General features: G+C 44.9%; 1 protein-coding gene across 1 annotated transcript in view; it reads right to left on the bottom strand.

The window, feature by feature from the left end:
• Positions 1 to 19,897, bottom strand: part of ephb1 (EPH receptor B1) — a 146,746-nt gene that overhangs the window by 69,956 nt on the left and 56,893 nt on the right. Inside the window, exon 3 of the mRNA XM_071926887.2 lies at positions 12,066 to 12,747. Within this exon, the coding sequence (XP_071782988.1) occupies positions 12,066 to 12,747 (682 nt within the window). The remainder of the gene's footprint in view (positions 1 to 12,065; positions 12,748 to 19,897) is intronic.

The following is a 19,897-nucleotide window of genomic DNA, read 5'->3' on the forward strand; positions in this document are numbered from 1 at the left end:
TCCCCAGCGCTCTTCCTCTCCACACAACAATTAGCCACTCCTGCTGGGGGCTCTGTGTGGAATGGTAAAGGAAAGAAGGGGGGGGGGGAACAGGGGGTGGGGCTAAGGAGGCCCCAGCCTGAACCAAAGACAAACCCTTTTGTCCGGCCGAGATCTCCCTCTCAAATCATTTCCACAATAGAGACGCTTCCCATCCAGATTAAGCCCATATGAAAATGAAGAATCGTATGCACAGAGGTGGGGCCGGCGCAGGCGACGAGGAGCGGGGGTCACGAGGGTCCGGGGAAAGGGCCCCTCTCTCCGAGTGTTCACAGAGGCGTTTCTCAGGGAGCAGCAGCCCCATTCACATGGCATTAAGGGCATTAAAGCATCACATCGACTGCGCGAGTCAGGCGAGCCCAATATACATTTGGTTAATACCGCTATTGTCGCTCTCCCACTACAACTGCTCTCCTGGCAGAACATGAGGGAGGGAAGACAGAGGTAGAGAAGGGAATTAAAGAGGTAGAATAGATGAGATAGAGAGGGAAAAAACAGGGGAGGGAGGGAATGGGATTTGCTGGCCCATTCATGCCGTGATGGGTGTGAAGCACACAGATGCACGCACACACACACACACACGCGCACACACACACTATAATATCCTTATTATGAAAAGGCTGCTGTGAAGCCTGCTTGTGGGAGTCTGACATGACACTTGGCTGACACAATAAACTTGGCTAGAGCCAAGAAACTCAACAGACCTGCACAGCCAAAACACATAATGATAGGCCAACCATTGTAGCCAATAAGATAAAGGTCAGCTCATTCTAACTGCCGAGTGAGAGCGAAAGATAGGTGGGGTGGACAGAGAGAGAGAGAGAGAGAGAGACAGATAGACAGACAAACGGACAGACAGACAGACAGACAAAGAGAGAGAGAGAGAAGGAGAGATTGTGAAATTGACTGAGTGTATGTGCGTGTGTGTCTTTCTGTCCCTATCACTCTGTGTTTGGTTCATTCCCCAAAGGGTCTTATTATGCTTCGCACTGGCTCTGACACAAAGGCAGCGTCTCTGTATCTCAGCCCATCCAGCTCCCCCAGAGAACATTCTAGACACGGCAAAATCCATTTGTTTGTCAGCTCCGGCCTCTATTCGGACTTGGACTAATCAGATATCATTCTCTTTGAGCAGCATACTACTGAGCAGCCTGGCCTAGCACTACAGTAACGCTGGCCCAGCACTAAGATAGCATCTCTGCTCTTTCAGAAAGGACTTTTTCTATCTCTAAGCATGGCGTGCTGACACCCAAAACCAGTGTTTGGGGGTAAGACGTTACTAGGGTACGTCTTATTATCGTCTTAGTAGCCTACATCTTCGAATACTAGGACTTGGTGGGAAGACATTTTTCAATTTATGTAATCAGTAGTATCAAGTATTTCCCCTTTCATATTGTTTACCACTCCCTGTCACGGTCTTGTGGCATGCTAGTGGATGGTAAGTAGTGGAAAGTTACAAACTACCTGGTATAGGGTGTTGGCCAAGCTGGTAGCCTTTGAATTAGCAGAGGATTACAAGAATGCTATTGTGAACAGTAAACTATGCTTCAGGGATAACCGCCGATCGACTGAAAAGAACATTACGTAACATTTTAAAAGTAGGCATCTAATCCAAGAAAACACCACCACACCAATGGGTAATATCTAAACCACTGCTGATCTGTGGACAGTTCACAACAATATCTTCATTGGCGTGACTGTGCTCTGAATCACTTGCTTTGAAGCCAGAAAGAGACATTGTTGAATGCAGAAGAGTTTGGGGAAGACACACCTATGCAAATCCATGTATTGCATGGTCTGACTGCCATGGTGACTGACTTTCAGTTTCAGGCTGATTCTAAAACAGAGGAGAACAAACAAAGAGAAACAGACAGAGTCTCTGATCACCTAGGCTGCTGAAAAAAAGGCCTATTGGCTCTAATGAGCAGCAAAACCTTTTAGTCAGTCATCAGATTTCACGCTTCGTTTGAATCGGGTATCATATCATTTAAGCTAATGATACTGCTCTTACAATAATGTGCAAAAGGCTACACCTCTGAGCACCAAAAGCAATAATTGAATTGACTTTCTTTATATGTGGGATTACTAACACCTGTAGCAATGTAAGTCAGGACTTCCTGATGCTGCCAAATTTGTAGCCGGATGTACAAAAAAACTGAGGGAGGACAAGCAACGGTATCATAATCTGACATTGAATGCCATTCTCAGCTATATTCTGCATCCTCCCTCATCTAGTCTAGCACTGTCACATGTCCTGCCGAAGTTATATGATCCATGGTGCACAATAAAAGTATTCGATCCAACCTACGAACAAGAGATACAGTACAGTATGCAACACGTAGGCAGCACTCAACCTGTTGACACAGACTCTGTACCCACTCAGTACACAGTGGAAGTATGATGGGTATTCCTTCTCATTATGAAATGCAGCAGAGAGAGAGACTGTCGGAGTCTCTGAGAGGTTAGCAGGCTTGATTAGACTGTATAAAACCACACACACTCTGAAGATCTCATTAAAGTTGTGTTGCTCCAGCAGATGAAGAAGCGCCATGCCCTCACTTTTTTCAAAAGTGCACACAAATACACACACACACAGAGATAGAAACAGGAACACACACACATGCATATAAAGCACCACGCACATATCCGACTACAAGTCTGGCTATGCTAATTCCGGTCTGGGAGAAAAGCTGCAGCCCTCCCAGCCAGTGTGGGAACTCAGTAAACAAATGGAGCACAAAGCACAAAGTGCTCAAAGAGAGGATTACCAAGTCTCTCTCTCTCTTTCTCTTTCTGCCTTTCTCACTGCCTTTGCCTTGCCCCCATCCTCCTACTCCTCCTCCCCTATCTTGCTCTCAAGATTCAATATTCACGCGATGCCTTCTCCATTGGGTGTTGTCTGGCAGGGGGTCCTTGGCACGGGGGCCGACAACAAAGCCCAGATCAATAATTTGTCACAGAGATGCGTCTGCCAGACTGAGTTTCATAGGCTCTCTCTGTCTGTCAGTCTGGAAAGAGATGTTTCCTCTGGTTTCTCCCGAACCACATGCCCTGACCCTGAAAACTGCAGGCTGTGTTTACTGTCAATGAAAACATGCAATTACACACACAGAACGACACAGGGCTATGAGGATTATGGGAGTTGTCTAATTGCTGGATAATTGCATATTGTCCCACTTTACATTGAGGTTTTAAGGTTGTGTTAGATATGACCTGCTCAGTTAGAGAGAGGCTGAGAGTCGGTTTAGGATAATGCATGGTGTCATAACATAAATTATACAGACATAACTCGTCACATGTGTTTAATCACGGAGACTTAAGGAGCATAAAGTGGAACTGTAATGCAGTTTGCTTCAAGTGCACGGGAATTATGGCAAACACAATTAGGTTGTGAAATTGGACACGCAGAGTTTAGTAAGGTGATGGCAACTGTGTGTGTGTGCGTGCGTGCGTGTGTGTGCGTGCGTGTGTGTGTGTGTGTGTGTGTGTGTGTGTGTGTGTGAGAATGAAGATATTACGAGCTTTGACCATAAGGCCAGAGATTTAAAGCTTTACATTGATTTCAAACACACATCTACTGGAAGCATGCAGATTGACAGACTCAATGGAAAATACACAAGAAATTTACTTTTGGCCAATAGGATTTGCACATAGTAAAAACCAGGGTCTCGGACCAATCTCTCCATACAGAGTACATACATCAGTTCATCTACCTCTGTATACACTCAGCTAGTCTCCTATGTATCAGACAATAGTCCTGAAGCTTACAGACTCCAGAAAACAGCCTACGAGACAGGAACACAGATTCACACTCGTGGTCAGCTCATCTACAAAGACAACAACATGAATCTGCTGCAGTAATGGTAAATCTGGGCCTTGTTCCAACCTGATCTGGCACCACATTCTCCTCGGATGCTTTGTCGACTAGTTCTCACTGCATGTAAAATGAGCAGAGGTATATTGGCCCTACCATAATTGCAATTCAATTTTAATTAGATCCTCAGTCTACAAGTTCCACAACATAACCTTGGCTAATCCACATCTATCAGCCTGCTGATAACCTCTAAGAAGGGATGAGACAATTTCCTAGAATTGAAATGTGGCCCTCGGCTGGCAAACCAAACAGCGCTGGCTGTTTTATTAGCGGCAGAGTGAATATTGATAGACACTGATGAGCGGAGAGGGAGAATCAACGAATGGGGGGAACGGAGAGGGAGAGTCTTTGTACTTCCTCGACCACGGGGCATCCGGCGGAGAGACTCGCCACGTCTCCTCATTACCGCCTGCTGGAGGAGCACTCCAGAGGGAAGAGGGGGCAGAGGAAAGAGGAGAGAAGGAGTGGGGTGTGGGGGCAAGAAAGTGCAAGGAGACTGAGGACTGTGTATGTGCTGTCAAACTCAGCCGCTGGTCTTGACATTTATCTTTCGGTCCCTTGTGAAGACAGTGCGGGGATGGAGACGGATCCTTTTCCACAGCTTTAGACAGAACGTCTTTTCTGTGTTTTTATATGCGCAATCATAATTTGCAGAGCGTAAGAGCGTAAGGTGAGGGTTTTGATTGATGGGGATCGCGGCTGGGGTGAGAGGGTGAAGTGGAGCCCCTCGTTGCGCTGGGCTTTTGTGTTTTGCCAGCACGGGTGACATAGGCAAATTGAGTGGAGCCCCAGCCATCTGCTGTGTCCAAGGGGTTCTTTGTCTCTCTCTGTCCCCCAGTCTCTCACTGGCCCCCACAGCTAATTATAAGAGAGGAGAGGAGAGGAGAGGAGAGGAGAGGAGAGGAGAGGAGAGGAGAGTTGAGGACAGGAGAAAACAGTCGAGGAGACCCGAGAGGACTGGGGAGATGATGGAGAAAGAGGACAGAGGTAGAGGAACAGGAGTGAAAGGGATTTGGCAGGGGAGATGGGAAGAGTGGCAGGGTTTGAAGTGGATCTCTCTTGCAAAAGTTGCTGTGCAGCAATGAAGTAAAAGACCAAGAGAGAGATGGTGGTGAAAGGGTTAGAGGAAAAAGCTCAGTGACCAAATGCGTAGCCTGACATGGGACTTAGAGGTCAGACAAAAAGTCAGACAAAAATCCAACCACTGAAAGGAAAGACAGAGAGAGAGAGAAATAATTGAAAGAAGAGTATGTGCCCATCCATGGGGGATAAGAACAGCTCCATGTGTGGTGAGTATGTCCATTATGTGTGAACGAAAGCTCCGGATTCCCCTCGCATCATTAGTGGCTGACTCTGTCATTGCAGAGAGAGGAGCGCATCTGTGTTTGGGGTCATTACAAACACTCTGTTTGGGCCTTAAATTCTAAGGGTCTTTGTTTGGGTCACACTCTTTCACCACTGCTCTCTGCCATCCCCCTATTCAGCCCATTGAGAGCCATGGAAACAAGAAGTCTTTCACTCTCTGCTCTTTCTCAAATCTTTTCTCTCTCTCTTCCTCCCGCTACTCCATTTTTGTCTGTGTCGCAGTGGTCTTCACTGCCGTAAGACTAATAGGGATAGGAAGAGTTAGAGGCTTACTTAATTGGGCTTCAAGGTGACTTAGACACTGGTGTGTGTGTGTGTGTGTGCGTGTGTGTGTGTGTGGGTGTGCGTGTGCGTGCGTGCGTGCGTGCGTGCGTGCGTGCGTGCGTGCGTGTGTGTGTGTTGGGGGGCGTGCACGCATGTATTGGTGCACATGGGTGCGTCTCTTCAAATGAAGTAAACCCTGTGCAACGGAGGTAGACAAGGCCAAATGGGCTGGAATTGGCTCTAATAGCTTACCGGGCCATTGTGGATCCTGCCTGCCAGCGCTTTTACACCGAGCCAGATAAGACACGTAAAGAGCTAATCAAAGACTCGCTGAAGCCAAAAAAAACATAAACCCAAAGTTCAGTGTAAATAGACACTCAAAGCCATACTTCATTTAACTTGAAGTTTAAAGAAGTAAACATTTCTGGCGATACAGCACATTGCACTGCTTGTGTTTTTGCTGTCAAATTCTCCAATAGGTACTTGACCCTCTAGACTCCCAGCTTACAGGGAGTTTGCCTGGAATTGCTGTTTGTCTCACACATTTTATTCTGACATGAAATTAAAAAAATAAATAAAATGTCAATGTCAAGTTTTGTTATTTTGAGAGAATGACTATCTTACTTCAATTAGACATCAAATTCTGCTATATAAGAATTTGAATTACGTTCAGGCTTTGATTCCAAATATGAAGTGACACAATTAGGCCACCCTAATACTGAAAAAATATGGCAATTTGTTGCCGTTTTCCATGATAATGGACACTATAGGACTCTATAGGGGTCTACAGGGTCTCTAGGATTAATAATGTGATTACCTCCGGCAGGTACACTTAATCAAAATAACATTGACAAGTGTCAGACACTACATTTAGCGTTTTAAAAATGCACACTTGGAAGAACTAACACTTTTCTGATCTTGCTTATGCCCGAGATGTGCTTTTATAGTGTGTATGTGTGTGTGTGCGCGCGTGTGTGCTCGTGCCCCATGATGGCAGCCATTAGACAGGAGTAAGGCAGCCATGATGAATCGGCACTTAGCCCAGGGAAGCGCACTTGCTCAATGGGCTGTGAATCTCCCGCTGCCACTGTCAGCCTGCAGAATGTTAAATAAAGTTATTTGAATATTTGTAATATTAATGTGCCAACGTGTCAAAAGCCTGCTGGAGCCTAACGGTGAAGGAAAATAAGAGAAGATTCATATCACCGTGTAGGCCTATACAACTGCTCTGGAGAAGAACTAAATAACTAACTAACTAAACAAATAAATAAATACATTATAAATGCATTATTATTAACACTGTACTGGGTGGATGGATGGAAGGATAGGTGGATGGATGGGTAATACAATTCCATGAATAAGTAAACGGATGATGTGGTGGATAATGATATTAGCCATTAAGTTTCTCATCCTCCTATTTCCCTCATCGCATGCCAACCGCTTGTTACAAACAATCAATAGTGCTGAATTTACCATCCGTCCATCTCACCGCCTTCACTATCCTCTGTCCCACTCCCGCCTCCAAGTCCACGCGGGTGAGGAGATTCAAAGCAGCTGTGTGCTTTGCATAGGAATGGCCCGTCGGAAAAAAAGCTACAAGTGAAGCAATAAGCTTTCAGCATGGTTAACCAATTACAAAAGAATAAAAACTATGGCACAGGGCCTCATAAAATCAGACAGCCAGCTTTATAGACTCCAGGCAGGCATAAATCAGCTCAGAGGAAATTCTGTTCCCCCCAAGGAGAAAGTGTTAACACCAAAATGAAGACCAGACAGCCCAAAGTTTTGATTTGCTCTTCAATGTATTTTATTTAGTCTTGTTTACTGTGAAGCAATTTATGCAAAACTTCAGAATAATTAGCTTACCAGGGAGTTTTAATCACCTCACTTCGTCTATGAGAATATAACAAGGAGCATTAAAATGATCAATGATTATACCAGAGTGTTTCAAAAACACAGAGATGTATGTGAAGCGAACCTAATCACGGCGACTCTATTAATCACTCGGTTGGAGACCACAACTGCAGCCATGAAAGGGTTCAGTAAAACCACCAAATCAGTCTTTCCAGCCACTTGAGCTGAGCAGGACACACACACGACACACACACGACACACACACTTTGCGTTGGTGGAGGTAGTGGGGTGCTATTTGGAGCGTCTCCGCTCGATTTAACAGGGAGGCGATAAAATATTTAGCAGATTGCTTACATAGCCGAGGGGGGAGAGGGAGAGAGAAAGACAGAAAGAGAGAGAGAGAGAAAGAGAGAGAGAGAGAGAGAGAGGGATACCCAAATGGCTTGTGTGGGAGCTGGGGAGCTGGTAATGAGGGTGGCATGCTGGCATCATCGTTACACAGCACAACAGCTCTACATGGTCTCTCTGCCCAACTGACAGCAGGCCGCACACACACACACCATGCTACCTGTCACTAATTAAAACATATAGATTAGAGAGACTGCACTCAGATACAGGGAGGCTCCCACACATATACACACAACACACACAAATACACACAAACACACACACACACACATACCCTGTGGCAATTAGTGTTATTAGTTTCACTGTCATAACAAATGATTCACAAATTTGTATGAACAAAAGATAATCAATTTATCAGTGGAAATGAGTCGTTAACAGGGTTTGTCATCTTTCACTATGCAGAAAAAAACAACAAAAAACACATGATGCCATGTGAGGGCCACTCTGTGTTTGTCCAAGATGAACACATTTGTGTGATTGACATACCACAACTGGATGTTTTGTCATGTGAGGTGAAAACCTGCCAATCATATTTGTTGGGCAGATGGAATGTGTTCAATTATGTTAATGTGCATGGCACACAATATTGTCCCTGCCCAATTTGATATGAACTGAGATTGGTTGTCCTGTCATTAGCTAGGCAGTGCCAGCGAAAACATAATCTGTATGCCCACACAGCAGCTATACATAGGTGTGACCAATGGACAATTTGCACAAATTTAACAAGGTGGATGTTGAGTAGGTGAACGGTTGTTTTTACACGTATTTTCCCATTCCCTCCCTATACAGTATCTTCCTTCTCAATGCTGCTCTCAATGAGGGGAATTATTTCAGCGTGAAACTGCATGCTCTCATATTCTTTTTGTTCCTGTTACCTCATCTCTAATGGGCAATTACTTCAAGCCCGATGCTGAGGCCATGTTATTGCACCGACCCCCAATTGATTGGCTGCCCATAGTGCTCAGCTACCACAAGCACTTTAAGGTTAGATTTCCCTGTTTAAATAATGGATTACAAGCCCATGAAAGGAGATTGCGTGGAAAATAAAGGGTTAAGATTACTCTTATTGGAGGGCCTCCCACTGGAGATGAGAAGGGAACAGATTCTGTGTCAGTCTCCAGAGAGCAGCTAGTTAGGAGAGATAGAGATGGCTTTGACCACTTCATCTCTTTCTCTCTCTCCCTCTTTCTGTCCCGCTCTCTCTCTCCATGCATGTACAATATTGTGCACTTTTGCGTCAGCATGTGTTTGTATGTGTGTCTTGCGGCCTAAGTTCAGCCTGCACAAAAGCATCATGCGCTGCCCCTCACAACACTTGAAGACTTTCTGACTATTACCAACAACTCCCAACATCTGTCACATCCATCCCTCCACAGGCGGTTTTTCATACCTCTTAGTAGAATGGTGCCTTTCCATCAGAGAGAGAGAGAGAGAGAGAGAGAGAGAGAGAGAGGGAGAGATGGCAAACGAAGCACGGCAGGAAGTCTCGTTTCTGTAGGCACTTAGAGAAGGAAGTCAGGGGGATTGTGGGAATTAGTGGAAATATACGTCTCCTCCTCCGTTCAAAGAGTCTTTGTAGTGCAGTGCCTACCGGGGGACTGTGTATGTGTGTGTGTGTGTGTGTGTGTGTGTGTTTGCGTGTGTGTGTGTGCAGTGTTTACGTCAGTGCCAGGACCCCCCACTAACAAGCACCACAACAAGCCTCCCTACCAACACACTAGGATACCTTAGGCTCCAATTACTGTGTCGGGAATGTGTGTAAGCTTGAGGTAAATAATGGAGGAGAAAAGGAAATACACTGCGAGGAGGAAGGGGAGCATTGGGGGGGAATGTATACAGTTCATATGTATTCAGAACAAAAAAATATCAATTCATTCAAACCAAGGTTTTATTTGCATCAGAGAATAGGCAAGGTCACTTGGCTCAGTTGCTACAAAATTGGACTTGCATGTTTAAGGTGAAAAAAAAACAACGCAGGACTAAGCCTTTAAGAAGTGTAATATACACACACAATATGTATGACATCAGACGCACTATTCACAAACAGATTGCCAGCCCCATTCTGGCGTAACATCAATACAAATGCTACAATCCACAGCCTTTCTGTTAGCAGCAACCTACCAGCGTGGGTTGGAATACTTGTTATGACAGCTTTTGTTATAGCAACTGTATAACAAAAGCACCGCTCCTTGCTAACAATGGAACCTTGTGGTTCCACATTTGCACTCGCAGCATAGTTCATATAAGGTTTGTTATTGATAAAAAGAACTGAAGGGATGATAGATTGCATATCCTCTGTGAGTCAGCCTGTGTACTGTAGTGTAGCCTATACTGTAGCTGTCAGACGCTTTGCTATATGTGGGACATTGAGCTCTTTGCATCTGTCACGCCATAAACTATCTTGTCCAAAACGATCTATTTTGTGGCGCCGGCATTTCAAGCATGTCGTCTCTACCATGCACTGCCCAGATTAGGATGTCACACTGTACCTTATTTAGGACAGTCCAGTCGTCATTCATGACCATGTTAGTAGATAGTAAACCCTGTATATGTTGAGCTTTTTTCTATCCTTATTATCTCTGTCCCGTTTTACTTCGATGGACATCCACATGTGCCTTGAATGAATTAAATTCATCTTGCCCTGCCGTTTCGACCCTGCCTGATCTTTGATTGGTAGCATCTCCATACTACTGAATTTACCTGACTACACTATTGAGATTCCATCCTTAATAAGACACACATTTATTATCTACAGAACATTGCCTAATATGGGGAACTCATACTTACACATGCACAGATATTTAAAGGAAAATGCCAGTGTTATTGAGAGGTTTTTTTTTGGCTCTCTTTCAGTTCTCTGTTATACAAGATCCTTCAAGACCATTGTTCAATGCAGTGTGTCATGGAATACTTAATTCAAAGTTGCATTACATTCCTCTGCTCATAGGATCTTGTTTAGTTTGAAATCTAATCAAATATTCGCTGATAGATTTCCTCCTCTGAAACAATTCATTGTACACAGTGGTGTTGATTTAGTATATCATAGCACTCGAATTCCTTGCAGCGGTGCCGACGCAAGTTGGGATTAAATCAACATTTACAGCAAGGACATAGCAGTTTGTGTTGGAAGTGATATCTGTGAATCATTACTTCATACATAATATATTGTTTATCAGAGAAGAGCAAAGACATCTTCCCTAGGTATGGGTTAGAAAATGAGATGAGGAATGAAAACCTTCTTTCCTTTAAGTCAGTGTTGATATAAGCTGACTAAAGGCAACCAACTTCTGCCTAGTCGCTTGCTTTTGAAAGTCATCTTACCTTAGCCAAGGACTGTGTGTGTGTGTGTGTCCCTGTATGTGTGTGGGTGCGTGTGTGTTTTTGCGTAGGCCATAGAGCAGCGCAAGAAGGATACAGTAGACACAGTCACACACAGTCTGCTTTGTAGATATGTGGCACTCTCATATCTGTTTATTGATCAGAGCAGATGTGCGTCAATCAATCTTATCTGGGCTCCACACACTCTCCAGCTAACCTCCAGAGGCAGGCTAACCAATACTGCGTCATACTGAGAGCCCCGAGCCAGTCACATTATCATCAGACACCTTGAGCAAATTTTGTCTTTGTGTGTGTGTGTGTGTGTGTGTGTGTTGGGGGGTGAGTTGGTGTGTGTGTGAGTCTAGCAGGGTGCAGAGTATAAAGGTGCATTGGAGGACAGACAGCAAGAAAGAGAGAGACGGCTTGAACTGAAAACCCAGATTAACCTCTGCTGTGTATGTTATTATCCGTTCTGCAGCGCCCAGTCCTCCGCACATCATACTGAGGCAGAATCAAACCTCTCGCCATCTGTAAAGTAGGCTGCACAGAAGGCTGGCATTCTCTGCAGATTAGGAATCAATGCTAATGTGCCTTTCTAGTATGCTGGAGGTGGATGTGATCAAGGGAGAAGTACAGCACATAATGCTCAGCAAAACACATGAAGCGCAATCAATGCAGCCCCTCCAATGATGCAGTAAATCTGTGATGTGCTGTAAGGTAAGCTGATGCCTTGTTATGTGCAAGACGAAAATAGATCAAATTCACGTCGCCTGTCTAGGAGGAAGTGATTTGCTCTATTATGAGTAGTCCGTTATTTTAAAAGAGAGTGAATGATGAAAAGCAGAGAACGCTCATTTTTTATAGGGGTGTTTGTAATTGGCAGAATGACATTCCCGCACTGTAACAACAAGGCGCTTATGACAAATAAATCCAGATAATTTACCTCGGCAGACATTCCCGTTGTCAGGCTCAAACCCAGCCTTGCATGTGCAGCTGCCGATAGGAACCATCCACTCTCCGTCTCCGTTGCAGTACAGCTTTATAGGGACGTCCACTTCCTCTGAGTTGGGGATGCAGATCCCTCTGGCGATGACCAGGGAGGTGCTCTCTGCCCCCGTCATGGTCTCTGGGAAGATGGCAAAGTTCTGGACCACACTCGGACACTTCTTATAGAAAACCCTCACTGACAGCAGAGACATGCAGGCGCCGTAGTCCTGGAAGGCCAGGTAGAAACCGTTCTTCGACAGCGGACCGAAGCTCCGCACCTCTGTGTTGACCTTCATCAGGCGTCCGCCGAAGTCCACCTGGGAGAAGCTCTCGTCTGCGGCAATGGTGTCCACCTTGAGGTAAGGGGCCTCCATCCAGAAGGCGGTGCCCTTGGTGGCGATTACAGCGTCAGTCTCATAGTAGTAGAGGTTGAAGGTCTCCTTGCAGGAGCCAGGAACATTGGGGATAGAGCTGCAGTCGCGCACTGTGAAGCGCATCTCCACGTAGATGCGCTGTGCTCCACGTCGGTCGATGAAGGTGGTGAGGAGCCAGTTGTTCTGACTGGGCTCAAAGACATTACACACCTGGTAGGTCCTGATGGTGTTGAGGTTCTCATCGTAGCCACTCACCTCCTCCCACTGTGGAAAGAGAAAGAAAGAGAGAGAAAAGAGGGAGAGAAGGGTGCATGTGGTTGATTAGTAATCATTGATGGTATCTCTTTGTAAAAGTCTATGGTGATATCTCATTTTTTATAGAGGATTCTACAATTGGCTGAGCCGCAGTGAATTCAGTAATCTCCATAAGGCATTTTAACATTTCAGTCTACTTCTTGGACTGACAGAAATGAATCAGCCTGTCAGGCTGTGAGGCTTATCCAGCAACTGAGAACATTCAAACACCCTTATTTTCTGAATCACAAACAATTCCTCAAGTACCTCAATAGCAAAAACACCACTTTGCTGCCCTGCTCTCTAAATAAGCTCAACAGCTGTAGTATGTGTACTGCCACTGTATACACACAAACCCAGTAATTACTTTGGACGCGCCGCTATTTGCCATCTCTCCCGAGCGTGGCTGGGCACTGACTTGGCGCATTATAAAATATGGTGTGTAACAAATTCAAGATTATGCACTATTGAATTACAATTAGGCAGACGGGGGCTGCTACATGGCAGCCAAGTGCTAGTCTGACAGAAAGACATTTGTGTGCAGACTGATTTGAAGTGCACTGGTTTTACATGGAGGCCTGACCCAGAAAGTATGGCGGATGAGCATCAGCAGCTCCCCGGGGCATTAACTCCTGTGCTACACCCAGTGCACCAAGTCATGATGAAAGTGTGCCATTAGCATTTAGCTGGAGTCATTTAGAATCAGAGAGCGAAATCACTGAAATGCATAGAGAGAGTGAATCAAGGCCTGCATGCTATAGCTTGCAAGAAAATGACTAATTTTACTGTTCTGGAATCACTGGCCAGGTCACAAGACAATAAACTTAACTGTAATATAAAAGGCCAACGTAAAAGACAACGGCTGGTCTCAGACTGGTCAGAGATCAGCACTCCTATCATATTCTAAAGCATTCAATTTGTGAAGCTACGTTTTTTCATGGGGCATCTGTTATACTTAGCCATACATCACCACAGCAGACACACAGGGAAAAAAAAACACAAGGCTTTATGCATTGCAACAGTCACATAAAAGCCCACTGACTTGAGACGGTTGTTGTGGAGCAGTGAGGGTGATATGAAACAGTTTTGAAATTTCCCTTCTCAGATCTCTTCCACTGTCTGCAGTAATACCATTCTTTTTACTCCTATTTGAAGCAACAGCTTGACTCACAGATTTATTTCTCCAAATTCCCCCTGCCGCTGATCCTAACGGCTGCAGGCGAGGAGAAGTTAATGAGGTCTATAGTGGAGTGAGTGGGCCTCCAGTCAGTTCATGTTTCTTGTGTGCATATATCTCCTGGTGCTTCCTCCTTCTCCTGACCTTTACAGCCCCTGCTGCTCAATCAGGCCTAATGGAGAGGAGACGACCTCAGCCCTTCACACACAGCCCCAAGAACCAGTCAAATAATGGGAGAGAAGTTGGAGATTTATGTTAAACGAGTCCATGAAAGGAATACGCGTGAGAACAGATATATAACGTTTGGGCGATTAAATTTGGCATTACGAATAAAAAATAAGATGGAAGACAGAAACATCTAGCCCAAGGAAAACCCGGGAGCATCTGGAGAAAAACAAAAAGGGTTGGGTGTGGTGGGGGTGGGGACACATGGGGAGCAGTAACACTGCTGACATGATAAACGAGTTTACAGAAATCTGAGGTGCAAATTAAAGCCTTTTTTCACCGCTGCTCCCTCTGTGCCCACTCTGCTCTACTCTCTCTCCCCCCCCTCTCCTCTCTTCCCCTTCTCCTCTCTTCCCTCGTCTCTGGTCTGTAATGACCATTCATCAGCATTACAGGAACCTGTCCCTTTCAGCACTGCCTGTTCATTAATACAGCCAGCCCAGGGCTCCTCTGCTCCCGTCTGCTCCAGTCTAGGAGGGGGTCCTCACCGCCCCTCGTCTAGCCAAATGACCGCCATCTTTCACGCCAGAGAGGGGCCCTAGGCGTCTCAGATAATGCCCGTCTGAAATCTGTCCAGAAATTCACTGGTTCATACAATAATGAATGGCATTTTTCCCCGCTTGGTAGCTATTTTGTATCACCATTGTGTCAAGCATAAACAAAACTATTACAGGTGCATCGGTTACTTGGCAGAAATCTAACTTCGCTTTTAGATTAGCACAATAGACGCATACGCAATTTTATTTGATCCCTTTCTGTTCTTTCTGCTCTGCATTCATCTGCTGTTTACTCATTTGTGCGTGTGTGTGTCTGTGTGTGTTGAGAAAACGCGCTGTGTATAATTTGATGGTTTACCGACCACATATTGATTTGCTGGCTGTTGCTTTGCTGCTGAAGAGCCTGGAGCTACAACCCACATTTCTGCTTCTGTAGGTACAAAACATTTGATTACACTGTATATTAACATTAGTGTCCATTCTTTAGCATCTTTATCAATTGCCCTATGTTCCAATAATTTGACACATGCCTCCAAGTCGAGGCCGCCATCTATGTACACAATCCATAGCTTACATTTCACACTTCAGTATCGTGGAAAGGTTTCCTCTACCTATTTCCTCGCTCTTTGCCAGGACTTTTGGATCATTTAAATCAAATCTACCTCCTGCGCTGCTCCATGGCATCTGTCTGACCTCGGCAAAGAAGAGAGAAAAGAGAAGCCATCATCACCTGTCACCTTACTGATAATGGAATTCCCTAGTCACCGCATCCATTTCCCCCTCACGGACTTGTGTGTAAAATAACAGTACTGTGCTGTGTATATTTAGTACATGCATTATGGGTCTAGGCACAGATGTATGTTGCTAGTATGTATTATTCATGTTGGGTTCAAAGTAAACAAGGTGTGGGGAAGAGAGAGGAGTGTGCGGATTGGCTATATCTTCTCTTTATATTCCTAACTGTATTGGATCTCTTCTTTTGTACTGTCTTTTTCCCTTGCTGTAGATCTTCCATAGTGTCAGGTGATAAGCGATGATGCCCTCTCTTTTCTTCCTTCCATGTGGAGATCAGGAAAGATGCCATGGAGCAGTGCAGCAAGTGGATTACATTTGCATGATGCTAAAGTAAAAGGCAGAAAGAAAATAACTAGAAGAAATCTTTACATTGAATTGAAATGTGAAATGTAAGCTATGGAGTGTGTACATGGATGACAGACCCCACTTAGAGAGTCTGCCTTTTATATGTCTCCTGCTTCAATTTGTAAATTCAGGTTTAACTCTGTACATTTTCCATCACCACTATGTCTATCTTTTCTTATTTCCTATATCCTTGAAGACACTAAATCTGTTGCTGATGAGCCATCAGACAAACATTGAGAGCCTCTGTGCACAGCACCCATCTTCACACCAACCAAATGTACCCATTTGTTCCACTCTAATAGCTTTGCTTTTGCTAGTAATATGGGAGACGCTCTTCCTGTGCCCCTGATTGTCAAGTGTGGCCATTGTGTGTATCATTATGGCTGCTCCTCTTTATGGGCAGTGGCGAGGAGATGGAAGAGCTATGGATTCACAGAGCGCTTAATGTTTGTGTTAATGACCAGTCACAGCTAGCTGGGCTGGGACAGAGAGGGAGGGAGGGAGAAAGAAAGAGAAAGAGTGAGGGATAAAGGAGAAAGACAGGAGTGGCGAGGAATCAAGGAGATGGGGGGGGAGTCGGTAATATATTCAGGCCGATGTTCCCCTGCCCACAGCCTCTGCTCGCTGCCATCAAGCCATCGATACTCTCCCCTCATAAAGGCCATTCATCACATTGATCTCCTGCCGTTACCTTCAAAGGCTAAAATAACACAGAGCGGCTCAGATGGCTACCGTCTTGCCGTAGGAGTCTACCGCATCCAACAGAGAGCTGGGGACGTGGAGAGCCCCAATCACAGGGCTGAGAGGCGTTTAGAGAGCCTATCAGAGCCGGGAAGAAACACCCGCGGACAATGATAGGAGAACTGGGCTGAACTAATGAGTCACTCTGAGCAGGGAGGGGTGGGAGCAGGGGTGGATGGGAAGACGTAGAGGAGAGCAGAGGCCTGCTGAGCTGAGGGGGGGCCATCGTATGCAAGTCACCACTATCCAGTCAAGCCCTATCAGATACTGATGTCAGATAATCTGTGGAGCATAGGCCCTGCCTGGGAATGGTACATTAGGTCACACTGTTGGCAGCAAAAGGAATGCAGGAATAAAGTATGAGCAACGTGACTTCTGTCCTGGTGCAGACTTACTGTAGCTCTATCCTCAACCACACAAACAAGGAAAATCGCTTGGCGGCAATAGGTCTGGGGAGATTCGTACATGAGCAAGCAGTCTGACTGTTTTTAGCCCATCGTTCAACCTCAGTCTGGTAAGTCACACACACACACACACACACACACATACACAGAAGGAGACCTGAATAGAGAGGCATCTATTGGGCTGATCTTTCACCTCCAGTCTGCTGTCTGATCCTCAGTGGAGTCACTCTCACAAACTGCTTTTCAAATCCGTCAGCACCAGTTAATACAGCTACACGCGCAGACATACTGAATACAGATGGATGATGAAAAGCTCGGAGCATTTCCGCATTTAAAGCTCCTCGGCCTAGAAAGGTCTACAAAATGCCATCGGTAATAGTAGATGAGCGTCTGGCAACCGTTTCTTGAACGGCACTCAAAACCCCCATTACTCAGTCTGACGATAGGCTTTTACAGCAGGACCCAGGGCGAGAGACGTATTAACAGCCAGTAGGCAGCCATGGCCAAATGGAACCACTCCGCTGCCACTGTGCTCCCCTCACTTTTGTCCCCCAAAAGGTTCTGCTGATGCAGTTGTGTTTACAGTTGTGTTTTTGTGCACTTTTCATTTAAGTCGCTGTCCCCGGATTTTACTCCCCAAAGGAACAAAGTAGCTAGGAGAGGGTGCTTCATTTTCATGTGCTCCCTAAAGGATTCCGGGACTAGATTGTGTTTATATAGTGTTTCTGCCAACAGATCTGGTTAGGGTGTTTACATCTGTAACCCCATGAGGAATGGCTGGCATGTTTGTGAACACTCTCTCTACTCTTCACCAAAAGGCTGTCTGTTCATCTATCATCGCAGGACTAAAACATGTGGGTGGAGGCAAGCAGGAGATTGCTTTTCATACTACAGGCTTAGGATGGTCATTTCAATAATGAGCCTATTTGTTATTCATGACAACAGAACATTGTATTGAGGCAGGGAAAATATGCCTTCGTAGATTCTATTATTTAATGATTATGCATGGATAAATCTGCATTTAAAGAGCTTGCTTTTGAGGAAAAAAACGGAAAAAAAACACAGGAACGGCACACATGCAGGTGAAATTCACGTTGTCAGATTTCTAAAGGCCAAGGACAGTGGATTATAGCCGAACGTGAGAAGCTGAGATAGGGACTGAACTCTTCATGCCCTTGCTGAAAGATGCGCTTCTCATTTTTCAAAGCTCATCGTGGACGGTAATCACAAGCCTGATAGCTTATTCTTTCCAAAGGCTATTTGAATCCCACTGACTTAATGAGAATATTTGCATTTCGACCTTTGGGTGTGTTCCGTAAAGTCGATAGAATGGACATGTCATATAAGGCAACAGTTGGTTTGCTATGGTAATGATGAATGTGGCTACATTTACTCACACTCACTCAAAAGCTTTGAGACACATGCTTTTAGTTTCTTGTAAATCCACATATTCTGAAAGGTATACGCCTCATCTCCTACCTCACACACACACACACACACACACACACACTAACTGACTGCAACCTCTAAAATATGCAGCGGCATGATTGCTATTATCATTTCTGATCAGCTGTGTTATTGAATGGGGGCTGCTGTCAGGCCAGTTGCATGGGAATGATTATTTTGCAGGGCGTCTGAGGCCTAGTTCCGCCTGGCTGGATGTGATGGATGGGGAGGAAATGGTGATGTCTGAAACACTCCCAGTCCCGCCAGATCCCAGCCACTCTATAATTACAGTCACACAGTTTGATTGAGCTCAAATAGAACAGCGTCTGTCTGTTTGTCTATCTGCCTGAGCATGGGAGTCAACGACAATCTGTTGCCTGGCCACGCCCATGTCCTGATCAATACTTCTGTTGTGATTGGTTTTGGTTTGGGGTTGAACTGAGGTGCTGTGCAAGCGTAGAAGGGTTATGCTGATGTTGCTGGTTGCAGAAAAAATAAACAACTTAGTGCTGGATAGAGAATGCCATTTAATTTAGGCGAAGTCAAAATGGTTTTTTTTTGTATGTCTTTACAGGCGGTTTCCATGAAACTATATTTGCATGTGTGTTTATATCATGTGGGAAATGTGCTGTGTTGACACAATATTTGCAATTTGCAATTTCATGCTCCCAAATGCCTTTGAAATGGCTTTTTCTTAGATCCTGAAAGTGATGCACGTAATGTGGCATCATGCTGCGCCGCTCAAGAGAACAATCCGCCCAGGCGCCTCACTCTCCCAGTCCTCCATCCTGCTTTTGTAATATCATTATTAACACTCGCATTTTCAATTATGTGCTGGTTGCTTTGAAGCGCCGGCAGATCTACCGGGCTGGTGCTGTTTTTACAGCGAGCTGCCAGCAAACACAACCCTCCAGGATAGGAGCTGGTGAACGCAGCCTCCGCTGTCCACTGTAGAGGGCAGGCTGAGAGTGAAGGGAGATAATTCTTAATGCATTTTACTCCACCCAAGCAGAAAAACGAAAACAAGTGAAATGCACGCAATTTAGCCACATCATTCCGCTGGCGGCGCTTAGAGTGCTGATATGGAAAATGAGCGTGTTATTAATGCAGAGAGGACAAACAAATACTAGGAAATAAGAGTCATAGATTAAAAAATGAAGGTCAGGATAAAAATATTAAAAATGCATCATTCACAGACATTGTAGCAATCTCTGTGAATCTCTGTGTAGCAATATGTAGCAACTTACAAAATGTCTGAAATTACGGCTGTATCATTATGGCTACAATTATACTGTGATTACAATTATTAATTAGTCCTGATGATTTGAGGAGCATAATTATTCTATTGCACATTTTACATCTTATGTCCACAACTGTAACGGACTTTCTAAATGAAAGTAGATGCTTCAGTATTGCCAATATGCTAATATTCTGCAATTAGTAATTTGCTGGAATGACTAGAAAAGTGATGATAAGATAGTTTTCAAGTT

Source organism: Centroberyx gerrardi, chromosome 13, assembly GCF_048128805.1.
Source record: "Centroberyx gerrardi isolate f3 chromosome 13, fCenGer3.hap1.cur.20231027, whole genome shotgun sequence".
Taxonomy (NCBI): domain Eukaryota; kingdom Metazoa; phylum Chordata; class Actinopteri; order Beryciformes; family Berycidae; genus Centroberyx; species Centroberyx gerrardi.